At 50.4% G+C, this 17,963-nt stretch overlaps 1 protein-coding gene across 3 annotated transcripts in view; it reads right to left on the reverse strand.

The window, feature by feature from the left end:
- Window positions 1–568: 568 nt before the first annotated feature.
- Window positions 569–17,963, reverse strand: part of spef2 (sperm flagellar 2) — a 63,659-nt gene continuing 46,264 nt past the window's right edge. For all 3 annotated transcript variants that reach the window (XM_045706893.1, XM_045706892.1, XM_014172649.2), the window contains exons 25-38: window positions 16,023–16,186; window positions 15,452–15,520; window positions 15,076–15,205; window positions 14,790–14,949; window positions 14,240–14,365; window positions 13,439–13,577; window positions 13,058–13,287; window positions 11,258–11,364; window positions 3,936–4,118; window positions 3,446–3,538; window positions 2,969–3,139; window positions 2,098–2,292; window positions 1,313–1,435; window positions 569–990 (exon numbers count right to left, since the gene is read on the reverse strand). In XM_045706893.1, coding sequence (XP_045562849.1) covers window positions 925–990; window positions 1,313–1,435; window positions 2,098–2,292; window positions 2,969–3,139; window positions 3,446–3,538; window positions 3,936–4,118; window positions 11,258–11,364; window positions 13,058–13,287; window positions 13,439–13,577; window positions 14,240–14,365; window positions 14,790–14,949; window positions 15,076–15,205; window positions 15,452–15,520; window positions 16,023–16,186 — 1,956 coding nt within the window. In that variant the 3' untranslated portion in view covers window positions 569–924. The remainder of the gene's footprint in view (window positions 991–1,312; window positions 1,436–2,097; window positions 2,293–2,968; window positions 3,140–3,445; window positions 3,539–3,935; window positions 4,119–11,257; window positions 11,365–13,057; window positions 13,288–13,438; window positions 13,578–14,239; window positions 14,366–14,789; window positions 14,950–15,075; window positions 15,206–15,451; window positions 15,521–16,022; window positions 16,187–17,963) is intronic.

Raw genomic sequence — 17,963 nt, forward strand, 5'->3', positions numbered from 1 at the left:
GAAATTGGGGTCTAAAGTAGTGCACTATATAGGGAATAGGGTGCCATTTGGGAAAGTTATGTCGGGCAGGCAGGAAACATGACTAACGGTCCTCACCACCTTTTCCTCCCCTACTGCGTCCTTCCCTCCCTCCTCCCCTCCCTCTATCACTCCATCCCACATCCAGGTTCAAATCAGTTCCATGGTTAGCCAATTGGGCCACACTTGATTTGGACAGTCCCCAATAGATGATCTGTAGATGCTTAAACTGTTGCAACACTGTTGATAAGCAATAGCTTGCTAAAGTTACGGTTAGGTTTAGGGTTAACTTAGGCTGCTAGGGTTAGGGTTAACTTAGACTGCTAGGGTTAGGGTTAACTTAGGCTGCTAGGGTTAGGGTTAACTTAGACTGCTAGGGTTAGGGTTAGGGTTAACTTAGACTGCTAGGGTTAGGGTTAGGGTTAACTTAGGCTGCTAGGGTTAGGGTTAACTTAGACTGCTAGGGTTAGGGTTAGGGTTAACTTAGACTGCTAGGGTTAGGGTTAACTTAGACTGCTAGGGTTAGGGTTAACTTAGACTGCTAAGGTTAGGTTTAGGGTTAACTTAGACTGCTAGGGTTAGGTTTAGGGTTAACTTAGACTGCTAGGGTTAGGGTTAACTTAGACTGCTAGGGTTAGGTTTAGGGTTAACTTAGGCTGCTAGGGTTAGGTTTAGCCACATATTTAAATCTAATAGTTGACAGCTGAATAGTTTGTTGACAATGAAAGAGGCATGTAATTCATAAACTGAAGGTTAACATTTTGAAATAATTAATTCAAATTATTTTACTTTATAATGCACTGTATAATTTGCTGAATTATTTTAAGTCAACTGCATTTCTAAGTGGATGGGAATCTCAGGTTAGCTTGTGAGAGTTAACTGCGTGATAAATGAGGTATATTTATCTTAAGACACCATCAAAGACAGAGGCTCCCCTTCGCTCTGTTGGACCTGCAGAGCTCGGTGAATATCCTGGGAATGAGAGGGAGAGCATGGAGAGGTTAGCTTGATCACTGTTTAATAAGAACGTGAAGAGGGATTGTCTTTCTTTATGGGCTTGGACCTGGATTCAAATAGTATAGTTTTCTTTCAAATATTTGAGCAGTGCTTGATCAATCTTGGGGACCAATGAAACAGTCCCAAAAGCACACAGATCCCACCCATTCGGCAGACTCAAACAAACATTCAAAGTATGTGAAAGAAAGCCAATACTATTTGAACCTAGGTATCGTATTGTGAATACTATACAGTGTGTTTATATTTTGAGTGAAGTTTTCTATTGGTCCATACTAACAATGAGTTGGTATTGAGAGGAGCCCTCGATCAGATCTTGTATGACCGGATGCTGGGATAGGATGGAGAATGGAATCTTGTCCTCAACCTTGTACCCCAGTTCTCTGTAGACCTTCACAAAGTCCTGTGGGTAAAGAACAATCCTAGACTTAACAAGCAGCTCCAAAACAACATGTACACATTTTCGTTCAAAAGACAGATTGATGTCCCGACACAGCCAGAAGAGGACTGGCCACCCCTCAGAGCCTGGTTCCTCTCTAGGTTTCTTCCTAGGTTCCGGCCTTTCTAGGGAGTTTTTCCTAGCCACCGTGCTTCTACATCTACATCTGCATTGCTTGCTGTTTGGGGTTTTAGGCTGGGTTTCTGTACAGCACTTGGTGACATCGGCTGATGTAAAAAAGGTCTTTATAAATACATTTGATTGATTGATTGTTGAAATCGTTCATCAATTAACCAGATAGTTCAGTTCATCCCAGTAAATGAAAATTAGGTTATTTTTTATTTTTACAAATGCATTTCCAAAATGCTACCGATCACTGTAAAGTGTTAGGTAGGAGTGGATAAGAGTGGCATCATCATATGGCAAAAAACAGCAACATAAGCAATATGATTAAGTGGGAAGTAGTGTTTCATATGTCTCTTAGCCTGGTCCCAGATCTGTTTCTGCTAACTCCTTGTCACTCACTGTCATGACAGGGAGTTGTCATGACAGCACAAACAGATCTGGGACCAGGTTTTTATATATATATATCTCTTACAGAAGAGAGTGAAACTCCTGTCCTGTACCTCTTTATATTCATCAGGACTCTTCCAGTTGGGATGGAAGCGGTTGTGGCATGCCCCCCAGGCTCCCCCGTGACAGATAGCTCTGAGGAGGGCAGGGATGGACACCCCCTCCTCCCCTCTTGGCCCCCCCTGAGTCTCCACCTCCTCCTCTAGCTCGGTCGACTCACTCAGCCCCTCCTCCATGTAAGGCACCGACTACAAATTCACAGTTAGTCATCAAACAATGGATAGAAATGAGTATATGCTCTGAGCTATCCCACCAAGGCCAAGCTACTACTACTAATGGTACTACTGCTACAACTACTACTACTACTGCAACTACTGATACTACAACTACTACTGCTGCTACTACTACTGCTATTGCTGCTGCTACTACTGATACTGCTACTACTGATACTGCTACTACTGATACTACTACTACTACTGCTATTACTACTGCTATTACTATTACTACTACTACCACCACTACTACTGCTACTTAGTTATCAACATACCATACAGTATGTTGATGACACTGGACTTGAAACATATGCACATGATTCATCTAATAGGGACTATGAGGTGTAGTTTAGACAAAACGGTACCATATTCCCCTATATAGTACACTCCTTTTGACTAGAGCTGGGACACTATATAGTACACTCCTTTTGACTAGAGCTGGGACACTATATAGTACACTCCTTTTGACTAGAGCTGGGACACTATATAGTACACTCCTTTTGACTAGAGCTGGGACACTATATAGTACACTCCTTTTGACTAGAGCTGGGACACTATATAGTACACTCCTTTTGACTAGAGCCGAGACACTATATAGGGGAATAGGATGCCGCTTCACATGCAGCCTTGGATGCAGAGTGACGTAGCCAACCTTGAGAAGTCTACTGCTAGAGTGGTGTCGAAGTGGCTGTCCCATGACGACACTGAGAGCTCGGACAAAGCCCTGCATAGGGTCAGGGTGGGCGGCGAAGTACAGCAGCATGGTCACGTAGTCGACACGAGCTGGCGAGCAATTGGGGTCGGAGAAAAGCAGAAAGAAAAACTGCAAGAAATATTTGCAGATGAGTTATCAATGCAACATTGTGTGATGATTTGTATTATTCCATTTATAAATTCAAGCAGTTGGTTGTTGTGAGACCTGGGTTCAAATACTATTTAAAATCATTTCAAATACCTTATTTGGGCTTGATTGAGCTTGCCTGGCACAATGGAAATAATAGAGTAGTCACAAAACTGCAAACCCTGCCCATCTGACACTCCAGGCAGGCGGCTTAACTAAGCACTAAAAGTATTTAAAAGATTTCTAATAGCATTTGAACCCAGGTCTGGATGTTGTTGCTATGTGTACCTTCCGTAGATTAGCCAAGCGATCGTAAGGAAGTGGCTCAGACAGGTCTTCGGGAATGGACAGTGTCCGCTCACTGGGGAACCACAACTCAACCTAATAATGAAGCAAGAAAATATGATTCATTCATACATATCGACCAGGTATCACAGTATGAGCGACAATGTCAAGTCTTCGCCTACCACCTGTAATGATGTAATTCATGGATTTTGGCAGCCATCATTTGATGCTAACCAAGACAAAGATTTGAGCACCATATGTTTCAAAAGTGCTAATATCATTGTGTGTAATGGAAAACGTGATGGTGATAGTAGAGTTTGTTGAAGAGCTGGCAGTGTACTGTAGGTAGTATATGGTGAAGTTTCCCCTTGATGCTGATCATGGGTCAGTTTATAATTTCCCCCACTGATGATTAAGGTTAGGATTGGGGGAGGGGAAGCTAAACCTAGATCTGTACCTAGGGGAAACTTCACCCCATAGCGTAGGAAGGTACCTTTAAGTACTGCTCCTCAGTCAAAGACCCTGTGGCCCCAGCGTCCGCCATCTTGAAACGGGCCAACACTTGCAGCAGCTGAGGCAGAGTGGGGGTGGGCCAGGGGAGGGCGGCACTCAGAAGGAACTGACGCCAGTCCAGCATCTCTGTGTTCTGGGTTAGCATCGACACCAGCTCCACCAGCTGCACACACACACATTTCACACAAACTCCATGTCTGTTCATGAGAACATGACTGTTTGTGGCCGTGATGACACCCTAGTAGCCATGTTGTGAGTCAGTCAGTCAGCCAGCCAATGGGTCAGTCAGCCATTCAGTCAGTCAGTAAGTAAGTCAGCCAATGGGTCAGTCAGTCAGCCAGCCAGCCCATGGGTCAGTCAGTAAGTCAGCCAATGGGTCAGTCAGCCAGTGGGTCAGTCAGCCAGTGAGTCAGTGAGTCAGTCTGCCAATGGGTCAGTCAGCCAGTGAGTTAGTCAGCCAGTCAGTCAGCCAGTCAGCCAATGGGTCGGTCAGCCAGTCAGCCAGTCAGTCAGTGAGTCAGCCAGTCAGTTAGTGAGTCAGCCAGTCAGTTAGTGAGTCAGCCAGTCAGTTAGTGAGTCAGCCAGTCAGTTAGTCAGTCAGTCAGTCAGCCAGCCAGCCAGTGGGTCAGTGAGTCAGTGGGTCAGTCAGTCAGCCAGCCAGTGGGTCAGTGAGTCAGCCAGCCAGTCAGTCAGTCAGCCAGCCAGCCAGTGGGTCAGTCAGCCAGCCAGCCAGTCAGTCAGTCAGTCAGTGGGTCAGTGATGTCTGTTCATGAAAACATGACTGTTTGTGGCCGTGATGACACCCTAGTAGCCATGTTGTGAGTCAGTCAGTAAGTCAGTCAGTCAGTCAGTTAGTTAGTCAGCCAATGGGTCAGTCAGCGGGTCAGTCAGTCAGCGGGTCAGTCAGTCAGTCAGCGGGTCAGTCAGTCAGTCAGCGGGTCAGTCAGTCAGTCAGCGGGTCAGTCAGTCAGTCAGCGGGTCAGTCAGTCAGCCAGCGGGTCAGTCAGCCAGCGGGTCAGTCAGCCAGCGGGTCAGTCAGCCAGCGGGTCAGTCAGCCAGCGGGTCAGTCAGTCGGTCAGCCAGCGGGTCAGTCAGTCGGTCAGCCAGCCAGTGGGTCAGTCAGTCGGTCAGCCAGCCAGTGGGTCAGTCAGCCAGTGGGACAGTCAGCCAGTGGGACAGTCAGCCAGTGGGACAGTCAGCCAGTGGGACAGTCAGCCAGTCAGTCAGTGAGTCAGCTAGTCAGTCAGTGAGTCAGCCAGTCAGCCAATGGGTCAGTCAGTCAGTCAGTGTGTCAGCCAGTCAGCCAATGGGTCAGTCAGTCAGCGAGTCAGTCAGTCAGCCAGCCAGTGGGTCAGTCAGCCAGTGGGTCAGTCAGCCAGCGGGTCAGTCAGCCAGCGGGTCAGTCAGTCAGCGGGTCAGTCAGTCAGCCAGCCAGCGGGTCAGTCAGTCAGCCAGTGAGTCAGTCAGCCAGTGGGTCAGTCAGCCAGCCAATGGGTCGGTCAGCCAGTCAGCCAGTCAGTCAGCCAGCCAGCCAGCCAGTGGGTCAGTGAGTCAGTGGGTCAGTCAGTCAGTCAGTGAGTCAGCCAGTCAGCCAATGGGTCGGTCAGCCAGTCAGCCAGTCAGTCAGCCAGCCAGCCAGCCAGTGGGTCAGTGAGTCAGTGGGTCAGTCAGTCAGCCAGCCAGTGGGTCAGTGAGTCAGCCAGCCAGTCAGTCAGTCAGTCAGCCAGCCAGCCAGCCGGTCAGTCAGTCAGCCAGCCAGTCAGTCAGTGGGTCAGTGATGTCTGTTCATGAAAACATGACTGTTTGTGGCCGTGATGACACCCTAGTAGCCATGTTGTGAGTCAGTCAGTAAGTCAGTCAGTCAGTCAGTCAGTTAGTCAGTCAGTTAGTCAGCCAATGGGTCAGTCAGCGGGTCAGTCAGTCAGCGGGTCAGTCAGTCAGCGGGTCAGTCAGTCAGCGGGTCAGTCAGTCAGTCAGCGGGTCAGTCAGTCAGCCAGCGGGTCAGTCAGCCAGCGGGTCAGTCAGCCAGCGGGTCAGTCAGCCAGCCAGTGGGTCAGTCAGCCAGCCAGTGGGTCAGTCAGCCAGCCAGTGGGTCAGTCAGCCAGCCAGTGGGTCAGTCAGTCGGTCAGCCAGCGGGTCAGTCAGTCGGTCAGCCAGCCAGTGGGTCAGTCAGCCAGTGGGACAGTCAGCCAGTGGGACAGTCAGCCAGTGGGACAGTCAGCCAGTGGGACAGTCAGCCAGTCAGTCAGTGAGTCAGCTAGTCAGTCAGTGTGTCAGCCAGTCAGCCAATGGGTCAGTCAGTCAGTCAGTGTGTCAGCCAGTCAGCCAATGGGTCAGTCAGTCAGCGAGTCAGTCAGCCAGCGGGTCAGTCAGCCAGCGGGTCAGTCAGTCAGCCAGCCAGCGGGTCAGTCAGTCAGCCAGTGAGTAAGTGAGTCAGTCAGCCAGTGGGTCAGTCAGCCAGCCAATGGGTCGGTCAGCCAGTCAGCCAGTCAGTCAGCCAGCCAGCCAGCCAGTGGGTCAGTGAGTCAGTGGGTCAGTCAGTGAGTCAGCCAGTCAGCCAATGGGTCGGGCTGCCAGTCAGCCAGTCAGTCAGCCAGCCAGCCAGCCAGTGGGTCAGTGAGTCAGTGGGTCAGTCAGTCAGCCAGCCAGTGGGTCAGTGAGTCAGCCAGCCAGTCTGTCAGTCAGTCAGCCAGCCAGCCAGCCAGTGGGTCAGTCAGTCAGCCAGCCAGTCAGTCAGTGGGTCAGTGATGTCTGTTCATGAAAACATGACTGTTTGTGGCCGTGATGACACCCTAGTAGCCATGTTGTGAGTCAGTCAGTAAGTCAGTCAGTCAGTCAGTGAGTTAGTCAGCCAATGGGTCAGTCAGCGGGTCGGTCAGTCAGCGGGTCAGCCAGCGGGTCAGTCAGCCAGCGGGTCAGTCAACCAGCCAGTGGGTCAGTCGGTCAGCCAGCAGGTCAGTCAGTCGGTCAGCCAGCCAGTGGGACAGTCAGCCAGCGGGACAGTCAGCCAGCGGGACAGTGAGTCAGCCAGTCAGTCAGTGTGTCAGCCAGTCAGCCAATGGGTCAGTCAGTCAGCGGGTCAGTCAGTCAGTCAGTCAGTCAGCCAGTGGGTGGGTCAGTCAGCCAGCGGGTCAGTCAGTCAGCCAGCCAGCGGGTCAGTCAGTCAGCCAGCCAGCGGGTCAGTCAGCCAGTGGGTCAGTCAGCCAGTGGGACAGTCAGCCAGTGGGACAGTCAGCCAGTGGGACAGTCAGCCAGTGGGACAGTCAGCCAGCGGGTCAGTCAGTCAGTCAGTGGGTCAGTCAGTCAGTGGGTCAGTCAGTCAGTGGGTCAGTCAGCCAACCAGTGGGTCAGTCAGCCAACCAGTGGGTCAGTCAGCCAGCGGGTCAGTCAGTGAGTTGGTCAGTCAGTCAGTTGGTCAGTCAGTCAGCCAGTCAGTGAGTCAGTCAGCCAGTCAGTCAGTCAGTCAGCCAGCCAATGGGTCAGTCAGCCATTCAGTCAGTCAGTAAGTAAGTCAGCCAATGGGTCAGTCAGTCAGCCAGCCAGCCCATGGGTCAGTCAGTAAGTCAGCCAATGGGTCAGTCAGCCAGTGGGTCAGTCAGCCAGTGAGTCAGTGAGTCAGTCTGCCAGTGGGTCAGTCAGCCAGTGAGTTAGTCAGCCAGTCAGTCAGCCAGTCAGCCAATGGGTCTGTCAGCCAGTCAGCCAGTCAGTCAGTGAGTCAGCCAGTCAGTTAGTGAGTCAGCCAGTCAGTTAGTCAGTCAGTCAGCCAGCCAGCCAGCCAGTGGGTCAGTGAGTCAGTGGGTCAGTCAGTCAGCCAGCCAGTGGGTCAGTGAGTCAGCCAGCCAGTCAGTCAGTCAGCCAGCCAGCCAGTGGGTCAGTCAGCCAGCCAGCCAGTCAGTGGGTCAGTGATGTCTGTTCATGAAAACATGACTGTTTGTGGCCGTGATGACACCCTAGTAGCCATGTTGTGAGTCAGTCAGTAAGTCAGTCAGTCAGTCAGTTAGTTAGTCAGCCAATGGGTCAGTCAGCGGGTCAGTCAGTCAGCGGGTCAGTCAGTCAGTCAGCGGGTCAGTCAGTCAGTCAGCGGGTCAGTCAGTCAGCCAGCGGGTCAGTCAGCCAGCGGGTCAGTCAGCCAGCGGGTCAGCCAGCCAGTGGGTCAGTCAGTCGGTCAGCCAGCGGGTCAGTCAGTCGGTCAGCCAGCCAGTGGGTCAGTCAGCCAGTGGGACAGTCAGCCAGTGGGATAGTCAGCCAGTGGGATAGTCAGCCAGTGGGATAGTCAGCCAGTGGGACAGTCAGCCAGTCAGTCAGTGAGTCAGCTAGTCAGTCAGTGTGTCAGCCAGTCAGCCAATGGGTCAGTCAGTCAGTGTGTCAGCCAGTCAGCCAATGGGTCAGTCAGTCAGCGAGTCAGTCAGTCAGCCAGCCAGTGGGTCAGTCAGCCAGCGGGTCAGTCAGCCAGCGGGTCAGTCAGCCAGCGGGTCAGTCAGTCAGCGGGTCAGTCAGTCAGCCAGCCAGCGGGTCAGTCAGTCAGCCAGTGAGTAAGTGAGTCAGTCAGCCAGTGGGTCAGTCAGCCAGCCAATGGGTCGGTCAGCCAGTCAGCCAGTCAGCCAGTCAGCCAGCCAGTGGGTCAGTGGGTCAGTCAGTCAGCCAGCCAGTGGGTCAGTGAGTCAGCCAGCCAGTCAGTCAGTCAGTCAGCCAGCCAGCCAGCCAGTGGGTCAGTCAGTCAGCCAGCCAGTCAGTCAGTGGGTCAGTGATGTCTGTTCATGAAAACATGACTGTTTGTGGCCGTGATGACACCCTAGTAGCCATGTTGTGAGTCAGTCAGTAAGTCAGTCAGTGAGTTAGTCAGCCAATGGGTCAGTCAGCGGGTCGGTCAGTCAGCGGGTCAGCCAGCGGGTCAGTCAGCCAGCGGGTCAGTCAACCAGCCAGTGGGTCAGTCGGTCAGCCAGCAGGTCAGTCAGTCGGTCAGCCAGCCAGTGGGACAGTCAGCCAGTGGGACAGTCAGCCAGCGGGACAGTCAGCCAGCGGGACAGTCAGCCAGCGGGACAGTGAGTCAGCCAGTCAGTCAGTGTGTCAGCCAGTCAGCCAATGGGTCAGTCAGTCAGCCGGTCAGTCAGTCAGTCAGTCAGCCAGTGGGTGGGTCAGTCAGCCAGCGGGTCAGTCAGCCAGCGGGTCAGTCAGTCAGCCAGCCAGCGGGTCAGTCAGTCAGCCAGCCAGCGGGTCAGTCAGCCAGTGGGTCAGTCAGTCAGTCAGTCAGCCAGTGGGTGGGTCAGTCAGCCAGTGGGTCAGTCAGCCAGCGGGTCAGTCAGTCAGCCAGCCAGCGGGTCAGTCAGTCAGCCAGCCAGCGGGTCAGTCAGCCAGTGGGTCAGTCAGCCAGTGGGACAGTCAGCCAGTGGGACAGTCAGCCAGTGGGACAGTCAGCCAGCGGGTCAGTCAGTCAGTCAGTGGGTCAGTCAGTCAGTGGGTCAGTCAGTCAGTGGGTCAGTCAGTCAGTGGGTCAGTCAGCCAACCAGTGGGTCAGTCAGCCAGCGGGTCAGTCAGTGAGTTGGTCAGTCAGTCAGTTGGTCAGTCAGTCAGCCAGTCAGTGAGTCAGTCAGCCAGTCAGTGAGTCAGTCAGCCAGTCAGTCAGTGGGTCAGTGAGTGAGCCAGCCAGTGAGTCAGTCAGTCAGTTAGTGAGTCAGCCAGTCAGTCAGTGAGTCAGCCAGTCAGTCAGTCAGTGGGTCAGTCAGCCAGCGGGTCAGTCAGTCAGTCAGCCAGTGAGTCAGTCAGTGAGTCAGTGGGTCAGACAGTCAGCCAGCGGGTCAGTCAGCCAGTCAGTCAGTGGGTCAGTCAGTCAGCCAGCCAGCGGGTCAGTCAGTCAGCCAGCCAGTGGGTGGGTGAGTCAGCCAATCAGTGAGTCAGCCAGTCAGCCAGTCTGAGTGAGTCAGCCAGTCAGTGAGTGAGTCAGCCAGTCAGCCACTGGGTCAGTCAGCCAGCCAGCCAGTGAGCCAGTCAGTCAGCCAGTCAGTCAGCCAGTCAGTCAGCGGGTCAGTGAGTGAGTGAGTCAGCCAGTCAGCCAGTGAGTGTGTCAGCCAGTGGGTCAGTCAGCCAGTGGGACAGTCAGCCAGTGGGACAGTCAGCCAGCGGGACAGTCAGCCAGTCAGTCAGTCAGTCAGCCAGCGGGTCAGTCAGCCAATGGGTCAGTCAGTCAGTCAGTGTGTCAGCCAGTCAGCCAATGGGTCAGTCAGTCAGCGGGTCAGTCAGTCAGTCAGTCAGTGGGTCAGTCAGCCAGTGGGACAGTCAGCCAGCGGGACAGTCAGCCAGCGGGACAGTCAGCCAGCGGGACAGTCAGCCAGCGGGACAGTCAGCCAGCGGGACAGTCAGCCAGCGGGACAGTCAGCCAGCGGGTCAGTCAGTGGGTCAGTCAGTCAGTCAGCCAGTGGGTCAGTCAGCCAACGGGTCAGTCAGCCAACGGGTCAGTCAGTGAGTTGGTCAGTCAGTCAGTTAGTCAGTCAGTCAGCCAGTCAGTGAGTCAGTCAGCCAGTCAGTGAGTGAGTCAGCCAGTCAGTGAGTGAGTCAGCCAGTCAGTGAGTGAGTCAGCCAGTCAGTGAGTGAGTCAGCCAGTCAGTGAGTGAGTCAGCCAGTCAGCTAGCCAGCCACTGGGTCAGTCAGCCAGCCAGTGAGTCAGTCAGCGGGTCAGTGAGTGAGTCAGCCATTGAGTGAGTCAGCCAGTCAGTCAGTCAGCCAGCCAGCCAGTCAGTGGGTCAGTCAGCCAGTCAGTCAGTCAGTCAGTCAGTCAGCCAGCCAGCGGGTGGGTCGGTCAGTCAGTCAGTCAGTCAGTCAGTCAGTCAGTCAGTCAGTCAGTCAGTCAGTCAGTCAGTCAGTCAGTCAGTCAGTCAGTCAGTTAGCGAGTCAGCCAGTGAGTCGGCCAGTGAGTCGGCCAGTCAGTGAGTCGGCCAGTCAGTGAGTCGGCCAGTCAGTGAGTCGGCCAGTCAGTGAGTCGGCCAGTCAGTGAGTCGGCCAGTCAGTGAGTCGGCCAGTCAGTCAGTGGGCCAGTCAGTCAGTGAGTCAGTCAGTCAGTGAGTCAGTCAGTCAGCCAACCAGACAGCCAGTGGGTCAGTCAGTCAGCCAGTGAGTAAGTGAGTCAGTCAGCCAGTGAGTCGGCCAGTCAGTCAGCCAGTGAGTCAGCCAACCAGACAGCCAGTGGGTCAGTCAGTCAGCCAGTGAGTAAGTGAGTCAGTCAGCCAGTGAGTCGGCCAGTCAGTCAGTCAGTGAGTCGGCCAGTCAGTCAGTCAGTGAGTCGGCCAGCCAGTCAGTCAGTGAGTGTACCTGAGACTCTGAGATGTGCATCCAGGGGTCTGGCAGAGCGTTGGTCCCCATGTTCAGAGAGGTGAGCTCCTGCAGGATCTCCCAGAAGTCAGTACTGCACTGCACACCTGACGGGACACGCAGGGTGAATCTCAAGCATATCAATTGATAAATCCTTGATTCCTCGCATCCTTTCTCCTCACTTCCTTATCAAAATGCATTGGAGGTGGTCAGAGGGGAGGAACCTCGGATCTTCTCCTCCAATGCGTTTTGAGAAGGAAGCGAGAAAAAAGGACATGAGGAATCAAAGAAATACAATTGAGATTCACCCAATCAGGGGAATCCAATGACCCACGTACATTACCATTCAAAAGTTTGGGGTCACTGAGAAATGTCCTTGTTTTTGAAAGAAAAGCTAATTTTAAAATAACATAAAATGTATCAGAAATACAGTGTAGACATTGTTAATGTTGTAAATGACTTTTGTTGCTGGAAACGGCAGATTAATGGAATATCAACATAGGTGTACAGAGGCCCATTATCAGCGCTCCTGTGTTCCAATGGCACATTGTGTTAGCTAATCCAAGTTTATCATTTTAAAAGACTAATTGAGCATTAGAAAACCCTTTTGCAATTATGTTAGCACAGCTGAAAACTGTTGTCTTGATTAAAGAAGCAACAAAACTGGCCTTCTTTAGACTAGTTGAGTATCTGAAGCATCAGCCTTTGTGGGTTCGGTTACAGGCTCAAAATGGCCAGAAACAAAGACCTTTCTTCTGAGACTCAGTCTATTCTTGTTCTGAGAAATGAAGGCTATTCCATGTGAGAAATTGCCAAGAAACTGAAGATCTCATACAACGCTGTGTACTACTCCCTTCCCAGAACAGCGCAAACTGTCTCTAACCAGAATAGAAAGAGGAGTGGGAGGCCCCGGTGCACAACTGAGCAAGAGGACAAGTACATTAGAATCTAGTTTGAGAAACAGGCGCCTCACAAGTCCTCAACTGGCAGCTTCATTAAATAGTACCCGCAAAACACCAGTCTCAACGTCAACAGTGAAGAGGCGACTCTGAAGCTGGCCTTCTAGGCAGAGTTGCAAAGAAAAAGCCATATCTCAGACTGGCCAATAAAAATAAAATATTAAGATGGGCAAAAGAACACAGACACTGGACAGAGGAACTCTGCCTAGAAGGCCAGCATCCCGGATTCGCCTCTTCACTGTTGACGTTGAGACTAGTGTTTTGAGGGTACTATTTAATGATACTATAAATATATAATTACCAGTGGTGTAAAGTACTTAAGTAAAAATACTTTACAGTACTACTTAAGAATTTTTTGTTGGTATCTGTACTTTACTATTTATATTTTTGGCAACTTTTACTTTTATTTCACTACATGCCAAAATGAAATAAATGTACTTTTTGCTCCATACATTTTCCCTGACACCCAAAAGTACTCGTTATATTTTGACAGGAAAATTGTCCAATTCACACACTTATCAAGAAAACATCCCTGGTCATCCCTAATGGTTTGCTTAATATAAGGAATTTATGATTTATACTTTTACTTTTGATTCTTAAGTACATTTTAGCAATTCCATTTACTTTTAATACTTAAGTATTTTTAAAACCAAAGACTTTTAGACTTTTACTCAAGTCGTATTTTACTTGGTGACTTTTACTTTTACTTGAGTCATTTTCTATTAAGGTATCTTTACTTTTACTCAAGTATGACAATTGAGTACTTGTTCCACCACTGATAATTACATAGATTAGTACATATACTTGGGTAATACTGTGTACATATATTATTGTTACAGACCTGTGGGCGCCACCTTGCATAGCTGGCGGTAGAAGGCCTCCAACTGCAGGATGGTGAGAGTGCTGTCTGTGGGGAGCTCCAAAGGGGCGGGGCGGGGAGGGGGAGGGGGGCTGACAACAACCCGCATGTCCCCGTTCAGGAAGAAGTCGGTGCATACTAGCATCAGCTCACTCTGGAGCTTGGCGGCCGACTCGATGTGGTGACGCACCACCTCAGCCAGCTGGTCAATGCTGGGGGGACAGAGAAGTAGGGTGAAGTTGACCCTAGATGCTGATCTTGGGGCAGTTTAGCATTTTCCCCACTAATGGTTAAGGCTAGGATTGGGGAGGGGAAGCTGATCCTAGACCTGTACCTAGGGGGAACTTCATCGCCGGAGTATACCTGTTCATCTCAGACAGGAAGCGGGCTCCCAGCCACTCCTCCATGGTCCTGAAGGCCTGCTCTGCCTGTCTGTGCAGAACCCTCACCATGCACAGAGCACATGCCTTGACCAGTTCCATACGCACCTTCACTGCACTGTCTGGGAGGGTGGGGTGGAGGGGCAAGTAAAAGCATTTGTATTTGTTATGGATCACCATTAGCTGCTGCCAGCTACTCTTCAGTTATACAATTTTAAAAACATTACAATACATTCATTACAGAATTCACAACACACTAAGTGTGTGCCCTCAGGCCCATACTTCACTACCACATATCTACAACACAAAATCCATGTGTACGTGTGTGTATAGTGCGTATGTTATCATGTGTGTGTATTCATGTGTCTGTGCCTATGTTTGTGTTGCTTCACAGTCCCCGCTGGTCCATATGGTGTATTTTTACCTGTTTTTTTTTAAATCTGATTCTACTGCTTGCATCAGTTACCTGATGTGGAATAGAGTTCCATGTAGTCATGGCTCTATGTAGTACAGTGCACCTCCCATAGTCTGTTCTGGACTTGGGGACTGTGAAGAGACCTCTGGTGGCATGTCTTGTGGGGTATGCATGGTTGTCTCAGCTGGGGAAAGCTGCGTCCCAAAAGGCACCCTATTACCTATATAGGGCACTAATGTGATAAGGGCCCAAAGGACTCTGGTCAAATGTAGTGCACTATGTAGGTTATAGCAAGGCCCTGGTCAACAGTAGTGCACTATGTAGGGAATAGGGTGGCATTTGGGCTCAGCCAATGCTGTAGTTAGGTACCTTCATGGTCGAGGGCTGCAGCATACTCTTGTCTGATTTTGTTCCGTATGACCCTCTTGCAGACCTCCTCTGAATCTTCCTCTGGGGCAGGGGGTGGGCTGGGCTCCTGAGCAGGGGAGGGGGGGCCTAAAAAAGGAAGTCATCCAGTTTACACTTCAAAATAAGGCCTGTTGACACAAAAATAAATACGCTTGACACATACTGATGTGCAGGGATCCCAGTCCCATCAAACAAACAATGCTGATCATAGTAACTTGTGACAGTATGTGATATTTTCCTAACTGTTGACTTTAAATCATGTACTCAATTTAAAGAGGGACATTTCTTGTGAATGGTGAGAGGAGACGATTGTGGAGTGAGATTGAGTACGGGGCAAATCCAAATCTGGACCTTGAAGCTGCTGATTTTCATTGTTCCCCTCTAATAAAGGACTGATTTAGACCTGGGACACCAGTTGGGTACAATTATTTTTCAGGTTGAACAGAAAACCAGCATTACTCCAGACCTCCAGGCTTGGAATTGAATACCACTGGGGTAGAATAAGTCCAACCTTTCTTCTTGGTTCCAGCTTTCTTCTTGTCCTTGCCAGAGTTGGCTGCGGCGGCGGCGCAGGCGGAAGCTTGGGACATTCTCTGTAGCCGTTCTCTATCCATCTGCTGCTGAGCCTCCTCATTCTCCTCTGCCTCGCGCTGCGCCGCCTCCACTGACACCTGGACACACACAACTACCCATGAGAAACACACACATACGCTCACACACACACACACACATACGCTCACACACACACACACACACACACACACACACACACACCACACACACACACATTTCTTCACCATGTTGTTGATGGCTGTCAGAGCAGTCTGATAGATGTCATGCAGCAGCTTCTCGTCAGGGTCCTGGAAGCCTTTCTGTTTCATAGAGGCCACTTCAGTAGAGGGAGGTCTCCGGGGAATCAGTGGAACACTGCAATAACAGACAACACAATCACATGATGCAAAACACATCATCAATGGAAGTTTTTGCTCTGTACTGAAAGTGCCTTATCTCGAAAACCTGACCGCTGACATGCAAACAAAAATGGGATTGCATTAACAGTGGACTTATGTGAACAAAGTTCAACAATATTGTTTTTGTATGAAATACCCCTTTAACATGTCTATATTTTACCACGGTGAGAGGTAAATTGGGTAGTGCCAGGCTTTCTCTTACACTTTGGTTTTCTTCTTCTCATCTCCTTCAGAGTCTCTTTTACCAGCACTCTTGGTGACTCTTTCAGAACTGGAGGGACAGGAGTGTTTGATGGTGAGACGACAGGAACAATTGACAAAAACCTTATACTGTGAATTCCCCTAAATAAGCAAAGGTATTAACTATTGAAATAGCTGTGACTCTCCCTGACTGGCATTGGCATACCAGTTCAAATGGGTCCATGATGTGATTGACTGCACAAAAGGCCACTTCATTAGGCTCTGTATAAACAGATAATAACTGACAGAAAACCAGGATTTGGGCTAGAGGATAGCAGCTAGCTAGGTCAGTTTCTATAATACATCAATGGAGAATAACTAAGAAAAGCAGGTGTGTATTCATTAGGGCACACCATAGCAAACATTTTTCAATGGAAAAAAAGTTTTTGCAACCAAAACAAGAGTTTTATTATTGGACAAATATAGATAGGTCCCTCCCTCCTTGCTTCAGTATGGTTTCTAATGAATACACCCAATGTATTTCGAATGAATCTGGACGAATCCCTTCCCCAGAGCAGCAGCCTTCTGCTTGCCTCTTGGATTTGTCTGTCTGGGTTCCTGGCTCCTCCAGCGCCACGATGTCTAGCAGTGGTATACAGGTGAATTCAGGCCCCGCCTCAGACAGCACCTGTTTGTACATGCCTGTGTAGTAATCCCGCAGGAGACGTAAAGAGTCCTGGAATCGGTCCACTTCCACCTGGAGGAGGACAACATCAGTGTGCATTTCAGCCAAGGAGCTAACCAACCTCGAAATGGAGATAGAAACCAAACCTGAAACATTCCTGTTTTCACTAATGCGCGTAAGCAATTGCACAGTCGCTCATGACAGATTTAAAAATTAGGGGTGGTTTCCCAGACACATATTTACATTTTAGTCATTTAGCAGACGCTCTTATCCAGAGCAACTTACAGTAGTGAATGCATACATTTCATACATGGTCCCCCGTGGGAATCAAACCCACAACCCTGGCATTGCAAACACCATGCGTTGCAAACACCATGCTCTACTAACTGAGCTATAAAATGGTGGATAAATATATATACTGCTCAAAAAAATAAAGGGAACACTTAAACAACACATCCTAGATCTGAATGAAAGAAATAATCTTATTAAATACTTTTTTATTTACATAGTTGAATGTGCTGACAACAAAATCACACAAAAATAAATCAATGGAAATCCAATTTATCAACCCATGGAGGTCTGGATTTGGAGTCACACTCAAAATTAAAGTGGAAAACCACACTACAGGCTGATCCAACTTTGATGTAATGTCCTTAAAACAAGTCAAAATGAGGCTCAGTAGTGTGTGTGGCCTTCACGTGCCTGTATGACCTCCCTACAACGCCTGGGCATGCTCCTGATGAGGTGGCGGATGGTCTCCTGAGGGATCTCCTCCCAGACCTGGACTAAAGCATCCGCCAACTCCTGGACAGTCTGGTGCAACGTGGCGTTGGTGGATGGAGCGAGACATGATGTCCCAGATGTGCTCAATTGGATTCAGGTCTGGGGAACGGGCGGGCCAGTCCATAGCATCAATGCCTTCCTCTTGCAGGAACTGCTGACACACTCCAGCCACATGAGGTCTAGCATTGTCTTGCATTAGGAGGAACCCAGGGCCAACCGCACCAGCATATGGTCTCACAAGGGGTCTGAGGATCTCATCTCGGTACCTAATGGCAGTCAGGCTACCTCTGGCGAGCACATGGAGGGCTGTGCAGCCCCCCAAAGAAATGCCACCCCACACCATGACTGACCCACCGCCAAACCGGTCATGCTGGAGGATGTTGCAGGCAGCAGAACATTCTCCACGGCGTCTCCAGACTCTGTCACGTCTGTCACGTGCTCAGTGTGAACCTGCTTTCATCTGTGAAGAGCACAGGGCGCCAGTGGCGAATTTGCCAATCTTGGTGTTCTCTGGCAAATGCCAAACGTCCTGCACGGTGTTGGGCTGTAAGCACAACCCCCACTTGTGGACGTCGGGCCCTCATACCACCCTCATGGAGTCTGTTTCTGACCGTTTGAGCAGACACATGCACATTTGTGGCCTGCTGGAGGTCATTTTGCAGGGCTCTGGAAGTGCTTCTCCTGCTCCTCCTTGCACAAAGGCGGAGGTAGCGGTCCTGCTGCTGGGTTGTTGCCCTCCTACGGCCTCCTCCACGTCTCCTGATGTACTGGCCTGTCTCCTGGTAGCGCCTCCATGCTCTGGACACTACGCTGACAGACACAGCAAACCTTCTTGCCAGAGCTCGCATTGATGTGCCATCCTGGATGAGCTGCACTACCTGAGCCACTTGTGTGGGTTGTAGACTCCGTCTCATGCTACCACTAGAGTGAAAGCACCGCCAGCATTAAAAAGTGACCAAAACATCAGCCACGAAGCATAGGAACTGAGAAGTGGTCTGTGGTCCCCACCTGCAGAACCACTCCTTTATTGGGGGTGTCTTGCTAATTGCCTATAATTTCCACCTGT

Source organism: Salmo salar, chromosome ssa24 (assembly GCF_905237065.1).
Source record: "Salmo salar chromosome ssa24, Ssal_v3.1, whole genome shotgun sequence".
NCBI lineage: Eukaryota > Metazoa > Chordata > Actinopteri > Salmoniformes > Salmonidae > Salmo > Salmo salar.